General features: G+C 48.0%; 1 protein-coding gene and 1 long non-coding RNA gene across 15 annotated transcripts; one reads left to right on the plus strand and one right to left on the minus strand.

Moving 5' to 3' along the window:
• The first annotated feature begins 768 nt into the window (after positions 1–768).
• LOC123102705 (probable stress-associated endoplasmic reticulum protein) lies at positions 769–16,265 on the plus strand. Its single transcript, XM_044524126.1, has 3 exons — positions 769–1,011; positions 3,576–3,732; positions 15,969–16,265. Exons 1-3 carry the CDS (start codon positions 1,009–1,011, stop codon positions 16,013–16,015), a joined length of 207 nt encoding a protein of 68 aa, XP_044380061.1. The 5' UTR covers positions 769–1,008; the 3' UTR covers positions 16,016–16,265.
• Positions 3,841–8,935, minus strand: LOC123102706 (uncharacterized). Of its 14 annotated transcripts, none has more exons than XR_006449206.1 (7): positions 8,518–8,934; positions 7,978–8,398; positions 7,292–7,353; positions 6,475–6,544; positions 5,730–6,399; positions 5,313–5,419; positions 3,841–4,430 (listed from the first exon to the last, which is right to left on the minus strand). It is a non-coding gene; the product is annotated as an uncharacterized lncRNA (long non-coding RNA). The 14 variants fall into 14 exon arrangements; XR_006449210.1 differs by having other exon boundaries at positions 5,730–5,816; positions 6,306–6,399; positions 6,475–7,353; XR_006449207.1 differs by lacking the exon at positions 6,475–6,544 and having other exon boundaries at positions 5,730–5,816; positions 6,306–6,399; positions 8,518–8,933.
• Positions 16,266–16,625: the final 360 nt, after the last annotated feature.

Here is a 16,625-nt window from a genome sequence, read left to right on the forward strand (position 1 = left end):
TCGCACGCGCCCAGAACAGGTTCAAGCAAAAAGCCGACAAGAAACGGACCGAGCGCTCCTTCAGCAAGGGAGATCAAGTCCTCCTCAAGCTCCAACCCCTACGTACAGTCGACGATTTCCAACCGCCCCTGCCCCAAACTCACCTACAAGTTCTTTGGCCCATTCAAGGTTCTGCAACGCATCAGCACCATGGCCTACAAGCTCCAGCTGCCAGAGGGCAGTTGTATCCACTCCGTCTTCCACGTGTCACAGCTGAAGCCCTTCACGCCAGATTACTCGTCGGTCTTCTCCGAGCTGCCCCGTACACCCGACCTCACCGTGACTCCACTCCAACCTGTCGCCATCTTGGATCGATGCATGGTCAAGAAGGGCAACAACTCCGTGGTGCATGTACACGTTCAGTGGTCATCGCTCTCCACAAAGTCTGCAACCTGGGAAGATTACAATGTGCCACGTCATCGCTACCCGACGGCGCCATGCTGGACAGAAGACGCTGCAGCTCATGGAGGGTAACTGTCACGGACATGTGAGAGGTGAGGAGAGCAGTCTGGGTGTAAGTAAATGGGCTGAGGCCCATAGGGTTTATTGGGCCAGCTCTGGCCAGTGTGAGAGCTACATAACCTAGTGTGTAAGCCTTGTTTGGTTCGGCTATGGATTTCTAAAAACAGCTGTGAAAAATTTGCTGTGGAAAAACAGCTGTGGAAAATCTGATGTGAAAAAGATGGAGGTCATTTGGCAAACCAGCTGATACACCTTTTTCAGATTTTGGCCCGCAGCGGAATTAGATTTTGGAAAAGCATGTTCTGGGCTGCTTCTGCTTTTTGGTTCAGATTTTGGCAGCGGACTTCTGGAAACGGATTCTGCTTGGTTCGGCCTTTGGAATGAGATAACTCTTGATTTCCCTTCTCGCCTGTCTTCGTCTATCTCCCTCTGCTCTCCTCACCTACCCCGATTTCCCTTCCCCTGTGGATCCTCTCTTGGGTTCATCGGCCGTCACACCAAGCAAGGATGGTAAGGGCATCAAAGATCTATTTCTTCTCCGCGCAGCGGTCTGTGCGATTTCCTCATTCTGCTCGCGTCTTGAGGATTTGCGCCGGGTTCTCATATCCCCCTTCATGCATAAGCAATCGATTTCGATTGATACTAGGCGATGCGGGGTGGGGGTGTTTCGATCGAACCTACCGAGATCTGGCTTCCGGGACAGGGCATCAGTAGGGCGTTGATTTGGGAATTTTTGGCTGCGGTTTTCGGTGATCGATCCGCGTGGCTCTGTGCTGTGATGATCTGCGAGTTACGGTTGGGGCATATTTATCTTGGATAAAGATCATAGATTTTCATACTTCAGGTTAGTTTTTGACGCAGATATGGATCAATAATCCTAAAATTATGGTGGATCTGTAGGTGGTTTGCTATTTTTAACGCACAGATTTTAGCCCTGGTTAGTGCACTAGCACGTGTACAATCTGTTTTCTTGCAAAGCTGGACATTGATACGTTGGCATGAATGTTGCCTAGTCCATTGGAATGTATGGTGAAGAGGACATGTGCGTTCTAACTAAATGCCCACTGAAATAACTCTTAAGATTATTTTCTTCACCCTCCAATCTCCTTTTTTTCTCCTTTAGACCCAACGATGCTGATGATTTTGAAATTTGAACCGTACAAAGACTGAAAAATAAATGGCGATCTAAGAGCATCTCCAATAGCTTGTCTATATGGATGTCTATACTCGTTTTCCACGACGTGAGCTCAAAACAGGCGTCCAACAGCTTGTCTATATGATCGTCCAAATATACACATCCTTTAAATTGGCCTCGACAATGTCCATGCCTGGACAATGTGAAGGCGTTGTCTAAACTCAGCTGCAGTCATGATTTCTTCCTCTCCCTAGCGATGGCCCACCTATCATGGTCTCTGTATATAGACATTCTGATGCAAAACTGGATGTGTATATGAGGGAATCTTTTTAGACCATTGTCTATATGAATATATAGACATCCAAATATACACATGCTATTGGAGATGCTCTAACATATACTCCCTCAGTTCCTAAATATAAGTCCTTTTAGAGATTCCAATATGGACTACATACGGAGCAAAATAAGTGAGTCTACACTCTAAAATACGTCTATATACATCCGTATGTAGTTCATATTGAAATTTCTAAAAAGACTAGTATTTAGGAACGGAGGTTATTGACCATCTTTTTTCTGAGTATATTGCTTTCTCATCAGAGCCAGTCTTCTGCAAGTGCTTTCTCAGAACTCCCGCTTATGTATGTAGTCTATTGAAAAACTAGTCCAGTATCGAGTCCTGTTATATTGACCATTAAGCTCAAGAAATAAGCGTTATGGATTTTTAGCTTCAGCATTTCAGTACTACGATTATAACATGTATTTTACGTAATATGCTCATTGTAAGGATTGAATTATTTTTTTGTTGGCTTTGTTGCTTACTGTTAGGAAGCAAAATAGAAGCTGGGGTTATTTTTCAGGTTGTTTAATAAGAATTTTTTTGTTAGTACCAATGCCTATGCAACCTGTTGAATATGAATCTTTGCCAGTCTGAAGGATAATGGTTGATCAACCTTTTAAATGCTAAACATCGTGTTTGTTAACTCTTGTTCTTGGACATGCCTGGGTACTCGTGGCTCTTGATGCTTTTGCCTTGAGTCTACAGCTCATTGCTTTCTGAATGTCTCATGCTGTGCTGCAGTTGCGAATCTGCAATAAATTGATCTTGCTAATTGATGCCCTGCTTTGGTAACTACCATCTACTACCTCTCTTAGGGCTCTACTTGCTGTTGAGCTACCACCGTTTGATTTTGGGGAAGAGCTGTTTATGAGCATTTTAAGGTCGGTTGGAGCACAGACCCCAGTATAGAATACATTTTTGAGTATGTTGGTAAGGTTTGGTCATCCGCTTTGCTTGCACTTTTGCGTAACTAGGGGTGCAAGTAAAGCTCTTCAAGCAAGCCAGCGAACCAATTCTATATGCTTGTTCTGCTTGCCCAAAAGAGACTTGACTATTCTAGTTACGTTATGAGTTTAGCAAAAATCCACAATAAGTAGCTTTACCCCCTTCTGATGCTTGTTTTGCTTTCTACTTGTGAATGAACCCATTCCGTTTTTTGAAAGAAGCAAGCATAAAAAGGCTGTCGACAAAAGTGGAGTTAGTTGGTCAGGCTGGCCAAGCCAATGATTGCTAATTTGTGGTAATAATAGTTTTCAACCAATAAGGTGAAAATTCTATGATGTGTCATGATTTAGAAATCATCATTATCGGCAGAACAATTCCAAAATACCGATTAAGTAATTGATACCATTATTAATATTTATCATGGACGTGAGGAAAAAATAATTTCACATGATTTAGGTGTGATCCTTGTCTTAACTGATTTAATGCTAACTGCATGTGAATATATATTTTTGGTAACCAAATATTTTGTTTGTCATATTGTGTTATCGAAGAATAAACTAGATATCTTATCTGAGGGATTTAAATGCGTTTGTGCTATCTTTGTCCATGGCATTTTGTTATGTTCTGTATACTAAATTGGTTTCATTTCCTTGGCAGACTACTTCAAGGCGTCTTGCTGACAGGAAGAGTGCGAAGTTTCAGAAGAACGTCACAAAGAGGGGCTCAGTGCCTGAAACTACTGTGAAGAAGGGGAATGACTATCCTGTTGGACCTATCGTGCTTGGATTCTTCATCTTTGTGGTCATAGGATCATGTGAGCTTCCTACATAACCTTTTCTAATCTCCCTTCTGTTTGATCCTTTTAGGTATCCTTATGCTGCGTCTTTTCTTTGTGCACAAATCTATTCTATGTCTCTATAGCTACTGTAAACAATGAGTTAACTTTGTGAGTTCTGACAGTTGAGCATGGACGACATGCTGGCTCTTTAAAAGAGTTACACCCTATTCAGTGAACCTTTTCTTCCTCCATCCATGTTAACCCATTGCGATTGGTTCTGGTAGACATACCATTGCTGGAAACATCTCTATAGTGGCAAACGGGATCAGTCAGCACACTAGCCCAGTGTTCTGTGCCCCACTGCCAATTTAGGTCGGGGTTGTCAACCTCCAGTGGGTGACACAGTTGCTGTAGCTAAGCTGTGGTGTACTATATTAGCAAATCCTCTAGAGAAGATATCCTCTCTCAGCTATGAGCAGTTAAAGCTGGTAGAAACTGCTTGCTTGTCCACTTATTCCACGATGCTTTGCGGCATTCAGTAACCTCTGCTGCCACTTACTTAACTCGTGCAGCCCTCTTGTCATCTCCACCCAGTCCACAACTCCCCTTGATTTCTTGAATTTCCCTTCTCATTTGTTTTAGAGCTGCAAAAGTACACCATTCATCCCAGGCTGTCCTTTATAGAGTTAGTCTCTGACTTGCTCATTTTGGAGTTCGGGATGCAGAGGGACGACCTGAAAAGTGAAATGCAAATGAATTCAGAGAAAAGTCTGCAGTGAAACTTGAAATGATTCAAGAAGGGGAATGACTATCCTGTTGGATCTACCTGGGACCAATTGTTTCCATCTCTAGGCTGGCAAAGTCATGACCCTCAGCTTTTTTAGCTCTACTAGCACAAATGCCCGTGCGTTGCAACGGGGCACACATATTCTATTGCATAATACCAATTTTTGTGTGACATATATCTTTAAGATACATATTCTATGGTTCGATATCAACTGTGTGTATCACATATATTTTTGACTATCACGTACATCAGGTGACAATGCCGACCTTTTTTTTTACTGTTGAATTACTCCTTCCTCCACCCGTACACTTACATCCAGGGATAAGAATGTGTATGCCAACTGCAAATATCGCAATTGCATTTTGTTTTGCAAGGTTCCCATACGTAGCCATGTGCACATTGTTAGAAAATGGAGGAGCTAAATAACAACTGTAAGTTATGCTAGGACAAGCTATACACTACATGATGGAATCAGATGGCTTAATCATGTTCTGAAGAAAGAGGATCATATTGTAGAACAAAGTTACTTAATTAATCACTATTTCAGAGGAAAATGTTCTAAAGGGCAAATGACAACAATGTCATCGCTCAATTGAACAAGGCTATCCCATTCCAGGCAGTGTCAAGTGAGTTTAGAGGCTGAACACATGCTGGAGTTAACTTTAAGTGGAGATGTTTGCTGCAGGGAGCTAACGCTAAATTTTTAACAGGAACTATATAGGAACATTGCCAAAATAAATTCATCGACAAAAAGCATGGCTGCACCGAATTGTGCTTTTGCACCAGATATCTTCCTACAATAAATTGAAGCAAACTATAAAGAACTCACTTGACTCATTAGCGGTACAAAAAGTTCCGCAAGAGATTCTTTATTAGTGCTCCCAAACCCCTTGAATAGCACATCATTTCTTTGAACACTTGCAAAGTCTGCACCATCTACAAAAGGGTATAAAATAAATTACTGTTAGTTTAATTAGTAATCAGATGATAAAAATATGACACAACAGTAGATTTAGTTTACAATCTTATCTTATGGCAGTATTAGTAAGAGAAACCATAATTATGAAATCGAATAAATAGATCACCTAAAATAATGAATGTGAGGTATTTATAGCAAAGCAACTTCATATCCAACAGTAAAGTACTCCAGATTAATTACAAATGGCTAAAGCTTTCATCATGGAGGTCGTTGATATAATTAGAATAAACTTTGATAGTGCTTGATCTGCAGAACTGAAAAACTAACCACAAGGTGTAAGAGAAGGCATTTCCAATGAATGGCTCCATGTACAGGAAAATCATGCACTGAGGTACATGCAGGAAGAATATGTACCTAGGAAATGAGGAGCGTGTGGGTTACGGCTGCTCGTGAAGACATGGTGACAAAAGAAGAAACATATATGCTCTCTTGAAAAAAGAACATGTTAATAGTGCTTGGTGAGATGGCATGTATATAGCTTATATGAAGCACACGAACGACTCTGCTTTCTTAAGTGGATTCTTTTTATGTAGGAACCTTTCTAAGCAAAATAATGGTTTACAAATATCTGATGCTCTTCATTTAAGTGTAGACATAAGCTCAAATATTACAGAAACATAACTTTCAAAAAGTAGTCATTGGAATTGCGTGAATCAGGCATGTCCCTACTACAACATCGAATAAATTTTGCATCAATCAAAAGGCCATGGACAAGACTTCTATCTCCCGCATCATACATCAATATCCCCATGTGAGGAAAACAAGGTGGCTAGCTTAGAATCCTCAGCCTACGCACGTTCCTTATATAGCATCTGAAATCACATAAAAAGATCAGAATATTACCATAAAATAGGAGACTAACTACTTGCGATGAGCATGAAGATGCAAAGGACACAAGGATTGGCAACATATCATGCTTCTGCATTAGCTCAGATAGCTGGCCAAAACCAACAATGAGGGCATTAGATTGGTGAATGCAATCCTGCGAACAGCAAGAGCGTGCGTAGCTTACCATCTTGAAAATAAACCAGAACAAGGGTTATATGTTGCTAATGTTGGAGGGCATAATGACAAGATTTTTCCTATTTAAATCATCATGGAGTGAACAAACTCTTTCAGTATTCTATCGCAAATAAAAAACATGATAGCTAAATGAACAAAAAATAAACAAGATTGTCAACAGAAAAAAAATCTAGCATCCTAGAACTCGTAAATACAGCTATGAGCTAATTTGTGCATAAAGTAATGGAGAGTAACATTGGCAAAATGATGATAGAAGCATTTAAATTTAGCTATATATTAGAAAGGGTGAATACATGGAGCCGAGCATAATAGAGCAATTTGGGGTGAAGCTATGGTCCTGCACAAAAGTTTCCAGGCTGAATCCAATCATACAACCTCTTAACCTAAGTAAATATTTTGTAGGGGAAAACCTATATGAAAAACCTATAGCTTACTACTAAAACTTGTTTGCACCACATAGAAGTTTCTAGGATTCTCTGAATTCCCGTGGCATCTACAAAAATGGTAAACTCAAATCTACAGTTCCAACTAAATTTGAAATACAAGAGGTGCAACAGACTAACAGAGTTAACACTGGAGTTGGGACTGTGAACTATCTGGCACTGCAAGCTGACCACAACACACACACACATCACCATCGTGCACTAAGGAGGAGGGCGTGGACTGGATGAATTCTAATTTTTTTGTCGTACTGACAATAGAAGAACAATGACAACAATATCTGTAGGATGGTACGTACTTGTCCATTGGCACATTTAATTGGATCACGAAGATGTGATAACTTGTTACTTGGCCTAGGCGCTTACCTGGCCATGGGGAGTGTAGCGATGTAGCCGGCGTCGATCGGGCAGGGCAAGGCAGCGCAATCCTGGTGGGGGCAGTGTAGGGCGTCCATGCGATGCAGAAAAGATAACATCATAATCAACTTTCTCTTGTCTATCCAAAAACTCAGGTTGTGTGTAATCTTGGTTTTTAGATAACCTTATTAAGTTGTTCTAAGTAACATGCTTCCTAAAATATCAAACTCATAATCTAAGGTGATGGCAAAGCATTATAGTCAGGGTACAAATCCTTGGATGCCATCATAATTTACTGTCAGTTATCATAATAGACTGATAGTTGCAGAGGATGCGCACATGCAGACTACAATAATCCTTTGGTTCTACAAATTGTGTGGGATATCAGACATACTAAAAAATAGGCCGGTCAAATTGAAAATTAAACAAGAGGTTGCCAAATACAACCAGACTTCTCAAATAGATATGTGAAGTCAATTCGTAAGCTCATGCTATTTTTCAATCAAATACAAACGGCAAAATTAGTTTAGCCGGGCTAACAGATGAACAAGATAGACAATATAAGCTGACAGGCCATGCATTACAAATTTGATCAAAATTCCACAAAATAGGTATGTTCATTGTAGGCAGTATATACAACCGGTGGGAATAAATACTAATCGGAGTTGTACATCGGAATCACAACTGGAACCTACCTGTGTTTCAGTTCTGAAAATTGTAGCTTATGTATCATAAAACTGTTTTATTCTGCACAGGGGACCAAACTGTGTACTCCCATCCACCCCTTGTTCAAAGATTTTCTGCTCTTTTAAGACCTGGATAGCAAGAAAGAAGACTATTGGAGATGGTTGAGCTGATTTCATACTTGAAGCATGATTGCCAACTATCATGGCATCGTTTGATACATTAGAACATCTGGGTTTGTCAATCAGGGGCGCATGCCACTTCTCTTTGTTGGACGGATTCTGCTTCATCGGCCTCTTCCATTCACCACAACCAGGTGCCTCTTCACACTTGGGGAGTAGTGTTGTCAATCTTCGGTGTCTCCCATTCGCCATCCTCTTCCTCATCCCACGACATAGGCAACCTTGATGGCCTATAGCTCCACCTCGACCACTGAGCGGAGGCAAAAGGGAGGACGAACACGTCAAGGAGTAGCGAGAAATCAAAATCGGAGCGGGCCAAATTGGCGGAGGGAGGCGGGCGAGCGTAGATCTCGCTGCCCAGCGGCTCACCTTGTCTTGTGCGCTGGCCTTGGCCTCATCCTTTGCCGCCGCCGCCTCGTCATGCTCGTCGTCCTCGGGGAAGGCGAGCGGGGTGTCCGGGCTGGCGATGCCCTCGCTCCTATCATCATCGGCCGCGGGCTTCTCATCCGGCAGCGCCATCGGGGTCTTCCTCGGCCGATGCCGGCCCCACGAAGGGATCTCCGCCCGCGCCCCCTGCTTCTGCTGCTGGCGGCAGCGGCGGTTGCTGGCTCACACGATGGCCAGCAGGTCCGCAAGAGCTCGCCGAACTCCCCCACCCGTGCGCGTTCGCTCCCAGCCGCATCGGTCGCCATGAATCTCGGCGAGCGAGCGAGGGCTTGGGTGGGCTTCTGCGGGCGATGGCAGAGCAGGGGAGGAGGCCGAGGGTAGGTTTGGTTGTTTTACTTTATTAGAGGGGCTTTTTGTAAAAACGAAGCGTTTTTCCAGATCCACTTGAAAAGGGACGCGGGTTAAATTACCAAACAACAGAAGGGCTTTTTGCAAAACAGCCGCGGCGGTGAGCACGCGGGCAAAAGCAATAGCTGCTTTATTATTAGGGAAAGATAATGGACAGTTTGTATTCGCTCAAGACATCAAGAAGCTTTCCAAGTGAGGTCTCCACCTACCTAGGGTTGGTGTGTTCATAAGGGAGGACTAATTAGTCTTTCTAGTTCTTTTAATAGTGGCCTAATTTGATGGATAAGTCTGTGTACTAGGGTCCTTGTGGGGTTGCAGCACATGGTCCTTGTGGGGCTGCAGCGCATGGTCCTTGTGGCAGTTAGGATAGAGTTCTTGACCATCAAGGACTGGCAGTTAGGATAACATCTTAGACTGGCATCTTAGCAGCATCTCAGCGTATGCTTGGCTGGCTAGCAACCTATAAGTATGTATCCCCAACCCCTCAGGTTGGCATGGCATTGTGTGAGAAATAAACCAACCAAAATTGTCCCAACTCTCCTAGTGTCATCCACAACTATCAATGCTCAGGTTCAAAGGTCTAACAAGTGGTATCAGAGCCTTATTATCTTGTACCTTGAGCATTTCCTGTGAGCAGCCTAAGTCGGTAGCAGTAGCTGCTCCGTCTGCCTCTGGTTACCTTCCTCCCTCCGGACTGTCAAGCAGCAGTTCGTCTTCAACAGCCTCCTCTTCACGCAACAACCCCCCTGCAGCGAGCCATGTCTGCAGGTCGCTCTCAGCACACGGCTACCTCGAGCATACGGCGCCGGCAGGAGGCCGAGCGTGCCGTGGCAGAGGAGCGTGAGCGAGCAGCTGTAGCAACAGCTGCTGCGACAGCAAAGGTGTCGAGGCTGGCTGCAGCGGAGCTGGCAGCGGCCAGAGCGGAGGTAGAAGCAGCCAGGGCGGAGGTAGAAGCAGACGCAGCATGTGAGGCTACGGCGGATGCCAAGGTACTCCGCGGCGGCTCCGGCAGCTCCAACAGCTTCGCGCCTGCGGACGACGGCGCTGAAGTAGACCGCGCCAAAGTGGCGCAAGAGCGGACGACGCAGTGGGCAGCCGAGCACGCCCGCGCTCCAGGTGGAGGTGCGCACCGTGACGGCGGCTGCAACGACCAGGACCGCGGCCTCTACGAGGTCTGGACTGTGGTCAGGGATGTTGGTCCCAGTGCTGGGTGGCCTACCCTCACTAAAACCAACTACGTCGAGTGGGCCGGGATCATGAAGATCAGGCTCCAGGTGCGGCGCATGTGGGAGGTAGTCCAGGACAGCAACGTCGACCACCAAGAGGACCGACGGGCGCTGGACGCCCTCATCGCCGCAGTCCCGCCCGAGATGTAGTTCTCGCTTTCCAACAAGCGGACTGCCAAGGAAGCTTGGGACGCCATCGCCGCGGCACGCATCGGCAGCGACCGTGCTCGCAAGTCCACTCTGCAAGCACTTCGTAAGGAGTGGGAGAGCCTGTGTTTCAAGCCAGGTGATGACGTTGATGACTTTGCTCTTCGCCTTAACACTCTGCAGCAGAAGTTGGTGAAGTTTGGTGATGCCACCTACACCGAGGAGAGTGCTGTCGAGAAGCTTTTTCGGTGCATCCCCGAGAAGTACAAGCAGATGGCTCGGTCGATCGAGTCTTTGCTAGACCTCTCCACGACGACCATCGAGGAGGCGATAGGTCGCCTCAAGGTCGTCGACACCGACGAGCCACAACCTTCCTCGGGGCCCATCACCATCGGCGGGAAGCTGCTCCTAACTCGGGAGCCGTGGGATGCCAGTCTTGGTGACAGGAAGAAGGGGGAGCCTTCTTCCATGACGGGCGGCCGCAAGCGTGGCAAGCAGCGTAAGATGTGAAGAGGCCCCCCGGGTAGGGCACAAGGACGTGTCGAAGGTGACGCCTGCGGAGGCGCCAAGGACGGCGTCGCTGGCAAGCCCAAGCCGGCACAAGACAACAGTTGCCACAACTGTGGCCGGTTTGGCCATTAGGCCAATGAGTGTCGGCAACCATGACAAGGCCAGGCTCACGTCGCACAGGCAAAGGAGGAGACGGTCTGTTCATGGCGCATGCAAGCATTGAGCTATCTTCAGCGATACCAGTCGCAAAAGCTCTCATCCACCTCGACGAGCCAAAAGCACACGCTCTTCTCGGCGATGGCTCTGGGAAGGACAAGACTACGAGGTGGTGCCTCGACACCGACGCCACCCACCACATGACCGGTCGAAGGGAATTCTTCGCCGAGCTCGACTCCGATGCGCGAGCTTCGTCAAGTTTGGGGATGCCTCCGCTATGGAAATTAAAGGCGTCGGCTCCGTCATCTTCACCACCAAGACGGGAGAGCACCGGCTGCTCAGCGGTGTCTACTACATCCCCGCGTTAAGGAACTCCATCATCAGCTTGGGACAGCTGGATGAGAACGGCTCACGTGTGCTGATTGAGCATGGGGTCCTACGCATCTGGGATCGCCAGGGTCGCCTTCTCGCCAAGGTACCCAGAGGTGAAAATCGACTTTACGTCCTTGATGTGCAGGTGGCACAACCGGTCTGTCTCACTGTCCGTCGGGACGACGAGGCGTGGCAATGGCATGAGCGCTTTGGGCACCTTCATTTTGAGGCCCTGAAGCGTCTAAGTGCCAAGGAGATGGTACGAGGCCTGCCATGCCTCGACCATGTGGAGCAGTTCTGCGACATCTGCGTACTGACGAAGCAGAGACGACTCCCCTTTCCCAAACAGGCGAGTTTTCGGGCCAAGGAGAAGCTGGAGCTCGTGCACGGAGACTTGTGTGGCCCGGTAACGCCAGCCACACCAGGAGGTCGATGCTACTTCCTGCTGCTCGTCGACGATCTCTCCCGCTACATGTGGGCGATGATTCTCGGCAGCAAGGGAGAAGCGGCGGATGCCATCAGGCGCGCACAGGTTGGTGTGGAGGCAGAGAGCGGCTGCAAATTGCGCGTGTTACGCACTGACAACGGCGGTGAATTCACGGCGGCTGAATTCGCGTCGTACTGCGCCGATGAGGGCATCCAGCGCCACTACTCCACGCCGTACAGCCCGCAGCAAAACGGAGTCGTCGAGCGGCGCAACTAGACGGTTGTGGGGATGGCTCGGGCTCTCCTCAAGCAGAGAGGGATGCCGGCTGTTTTCTGGGGAGAGGCGGTGCTGACGACCGTCTACATCCTCAATCGCTCGCCTACTAAGGCACTCGACGGCAGGACACCGTACGAGGCCTGGCATGGGCGGAAGCCGGCGGTCTCCCATTTGTGGGTCTTTGGCTGTCCTGCGTTCGCTAAGGAGCTCTACCACATCGGCAAGCTCGACGACAGCAGCACTCCGGGAGTCTTCATCGGCTATGCGGAGGGCTCAATGGCCTACCACATCCTCGACCCAAAGACACAGCGTGTGCGCACGGCGCGAGACGTCGTGTTCAACGAAGGGCGAGGGTGGCAATGGGACAAGGCGGTGGACGACGGCTCGACGCTGACGTATGACGACTTCATTGTCGAGTACGCCCACCTCAAGGAAGCCGGGGGAGCAAGCAGCTCCTCTTCGCCGGGCACGTCTAACCTGGCCCCCAAAACTACATCGACTCCGGTGCCTGCTACGCCGACGGCACCACAACTGGCGACGCCGCATATTCCAGCCCCGGCAGTCACCACTCCGGGTTCGTCTTCATCAGCACCAGCTCACGCAGAGCACAACCCGATGAAGTTCGCTTCTCCGCTCACTCACGACGAGGAGCGTGTCGACGCGTATTATGGAGGCGAACAGCTGCGGTATCGCACGATGGATGATCTACTCGGCGACCAGCCGGTGCCGGGACTGATGCCACGTGACCTGGAGGCGCAGCTACAACTTGCGTGTGAGGATGGCGAACCATGGTCCTTTGCAGAGGCCGAGAGAGATGCGGCATGGCGCGCCGCGATGCAGTTGGAGATGGATGCGGTCGAGCAAAACCGCACCTGGGAGCTCGCTGACCTCCCTCGTGGTCACCACGCAATCACCCTTAAGTGGGTGTTCAAGTTGAAGAGGGATGGAGCCGGCGCCATCATCAAACACAAGGCTCGCCTGGTGGCTCGAGGCTTCTTGCAGCAAGGAGTCGACTTCGACGACGCCTTCGCTCCCGTGGCACGGATGGAGTCCGTGCGACTTCTCCTTGCGCTGGCTGCCCAGGAGGGCTGGCGTGTCCATCACATGGATGTCAAGTCGGCGTTCCTCAACGGCGACTTGAAGGAGGAAGTCTACGTGCATCAGCCACCGGGATTTGCGATTCCCGGACAGGAGGGCAAGGTACTCTGCCAAGGCTCTCTATGGCCTACGGCAGGCACCTAGGGCGTGGAACGCCAAGCTGGACTCCACGCTAAAGAAGATGGGCTTCAAGCAAAGCCTGCATGAGGCTGCCGTCTACCGACGGGGCAGTGGAGGAAATGCCCTGCTGGTGGGCGTCTATGTTGACGACTTGGTGATCACGGGCACCAAAGATGCAGAGGTGGCGGCGTTCAAGGAAGACATGAAGGCCACCTTCCAGATGAGTGATCTGGGCCTCCTCTCCTTCTATCTAGGGATTGAGGTGCACCAGGACCACTCCGGGATCGCGCTTCGACAGTCCGCCTACGCCAAGCGCATCGTTGAGCTAGCTGGGCTCATCGACTGCCACCCAGCTCTCACTCCGATGGAGGAGAGGCTGAAACTGAGCCGCGACAGCACGACGGAGGAAGGGATGCTACGCAGTACCGACGCCTTGTGGGGAGCCTTCGCTACCTCACCCACACACGGGCGGACTTGGCATTCTCCGTCGGCTATGTCGGTCGGTTCATGGAGCGACCGACGTCGGAACACCAACAGGCAGTGAAGAGGATCGTCCGCTACGTAGCAGGGACCCTCGACCACGGCCTCCACTACCCTAGGTGTCCGGGGGCGGCACACTTCATCGGCTACAGCGACAGCGACCACGCCGGCGACAACGACACCAGCAAGAGCACGAGCGGGATCCTCTTCTTCCTCGACAAGTGTCTTGTGAGATGGCAATCAGTCAAGCAGCAGGTGGTGGCCCTGTCCAGCTGTGAGGCTGAGTACATAGCGGCCTCCACCGCCTGCACTCAGGCGCTCTGGCTCGCTCGACTGCTTGGTGATCTTCTTGTTCAAGACACCAGAACGGTGCAACTCCTGGTGGACAGCAAGTTTGCCCTGGCCCTGGCAAAGAACCCCGTGTTCCACGAACGGAGCAAGCACATCCGACTGAGGTATCACTTCATCCACGACTGTGTGGAAGAAGGGAGCATCGAGGCGAGCTACATCAACACCACGGACCAGCTCGCAGACCTGCTCACCAAGCCTCTTGGGAGGGTCAAGTTCCTCGAACTTTGCTCCAGGATCGGGATGATTCAACTCTCCCACAAGACGACGTACAAGACTTAGGGGGAGAATGATGGATAAGTCTGTGTACTAGGGTCGTTGTGGGGCTGCAGCACATGGTCCTTGTGGCAGTTAGGATAGAGTTCCTGACCATCAAGGACTGGCAGTTAGGATAGCATCTAGACTAGCATCTTAGACTGGCATCTTAGCAGCATCTCAGCATATGCTTGGCTGGCTAGCAGCCTATAAGTATGTATCCCCAACCCCTCAGGCTGGCATGGCATTGTGTGAGAAATAAACCAACCAAAATTGTCCCAACTCTCCTAGTGTCATCCTTAACTATCAATGCTCAGGTTCAAAGGTCTAACATAATTCGCTTATCTCATTAAGGGTTGGGGTTATGAAGCTCCGACTTCAGCTTGAAGACCACGTAATGTTTGAGAGTAAGGACATCATTACCCTCCTTCATTTTTTATCCTCAATGAAATAACGAGCCCAACTCCTTTGTTCATTTTTTATCCTCGATAAAATTATGAGCCCAACTCGAAATCAAGTTTCGCCACCGCATCTGCTCTGATGAGCAGCTGCTGAAGGATCCACTGCGACTGTTACACTTAGACTCGGGAGGAGGAGGAGGTCAAGCCCTTTGAGTACTTCGTAGAAACTAGGGTTCTACCGGGTCTAGGCTGAAGGTTGTAGGGGAAGGAGGGACCTGGTCGTGGACGAACACGCGGACGCCGGCGGCTGGGCGCCATCGTGCGCGAGGAGGCGGCGGCTGAGAGGGAAGATGGCGCAGGGGTTCTTGCTGGCCGATCCTTTGCCCAACACACGTACGTAGAAAAGCAAGCAGCTGGATCGGTTCAAAGCTAGCCACCACGAAGCTAGGGATCAGCCATCCGAACAAGCACGTACACGTGTATGTACAAATTCATCGGAGACACGCGTCGCGAGAGCGGGAGAGCAGGGACGGCGGCTAGGGTTAGGTCTCCCGGCTCTCTAAGAAAGCCGAGCAAATATGATTGCTTCTTGCTTAATTCTAAAACGAATCCTTACACGAGTTTATATAATCCTCCTACTAAGATAATTGGGATAAGCCCCTAATAACGATAAGATAGATTGGGCGGCCACAACTATCTGTTAAGCCCCTAACATGCCGGTCATAACAGTACTTGATTTGATTGGCCTCACCAAACCTGGAATGTTAAATCTCGATATGACAGCAGTCCTGCTGTCATGAGAAACTTACCGCTGTTCGATTCTGTGCACCCCAGGCAGAGGTGAAATAACATGCATTTTGGTTTATCATTGAAGCGTTGGTTTTGCTCTTACTTTGCCCTTGACACTAAGAGCTCCTAAAGTTACACCTTCTATCCCAGGTAGTAGAGATTCTGTCTCAGGATCTCATTGCAACCCATGCCGTGTAGGAAAAAGCAGTAATAGTATCTTCAACATATTTCACTATGTATTTTGGGGTGCTGTCTGATTATCTGATTTTTATATAACTTTTGAGCATATATTACCAAGGAAAATGGAAACTGCACCTGACTTACCCTTTCATCATTGTGCCTTTCTTTATTAAGATGAGAAGCTAATGATCTAAATAAACAATTGGAAATCTGACTCCCTGCACAATTGGTTCTTTGCAGCCTTGTTTCAGATTATCAGGACGGCTACTAGTGGTGGGATGGCTTAATATCAAGCTAAAAACAAGACGATCATTATTAGAGATTATTATCCATGTGTCTGGGAGGCAATATCATATCTGTACCCTGTAGCAAACTTCAATCCTGCTGATGATATGTAGAGATTTAAATCTTGTGCAGTCTGTGTTTACCTCCTGTTACTAAGAACCTAGTCTAAACTTAGAAACTAGATGGTGCAAGTTGAAACTTTAAAATTATATAAAACTTCAAAAATCCAAGGTAATAATTTGTTTCTCTTTCTTTGTGATAACACTTAAACAATGTTCATAATATCGGTAACTGATACCATATCGGTTGGGTGTTGAGTAGAGATTAATGAATCGGCCATTCAACTGAATTTATTGGTAACCCATTTATGGGATGTTAACTAGGGTCATATATGTATGTCCTAGGCTATATAGCAGGATGTAATGTCCCAAGTGTTTAAATATGCAATCCTAGGCTACATAGCAACAAGGAAAATTTGCCTTGATGTTCTCATGGCGTTGCAGCCGATTTGGAAGGCCATAAACCTGCATATTGAAAACAGTTTTATTAAAGCATATCTAAACGTGCCCTAATTATTACACATCTAAGTCCTATTTCATTGATCTTACATGG

The sequence above is a fragment of the Triticum aestivum genome, chromosome 5A (assembly GCF_018294505.1).
Source record: "Triticum aestivum cultivar Chinese Spring chromosome 5A, IWGSC CS RefSeq v2.1, whole genome shotgun sequence".
In the NCBI taxonomy this organism is placed as follows: domain Eukaryota; kingdom Viridiplantae; phylum Streptophyta; class Magnoliopsida; order Poales; family Poaceae; genus Triticum; species Triticum aestivum.

Excerpts from the sequence above, each read along its gene's own strand:
- LOC123102705 (XM_044524126.1), top strand. Across the intron at positions 3,733-15,968 it reads CTTTGTGGTCATAGGATCAT|CCTTGTTTCAGATTATCAGG; the intron begins GTGAGCTTCCTA and ends GGTTCTTTGCAG.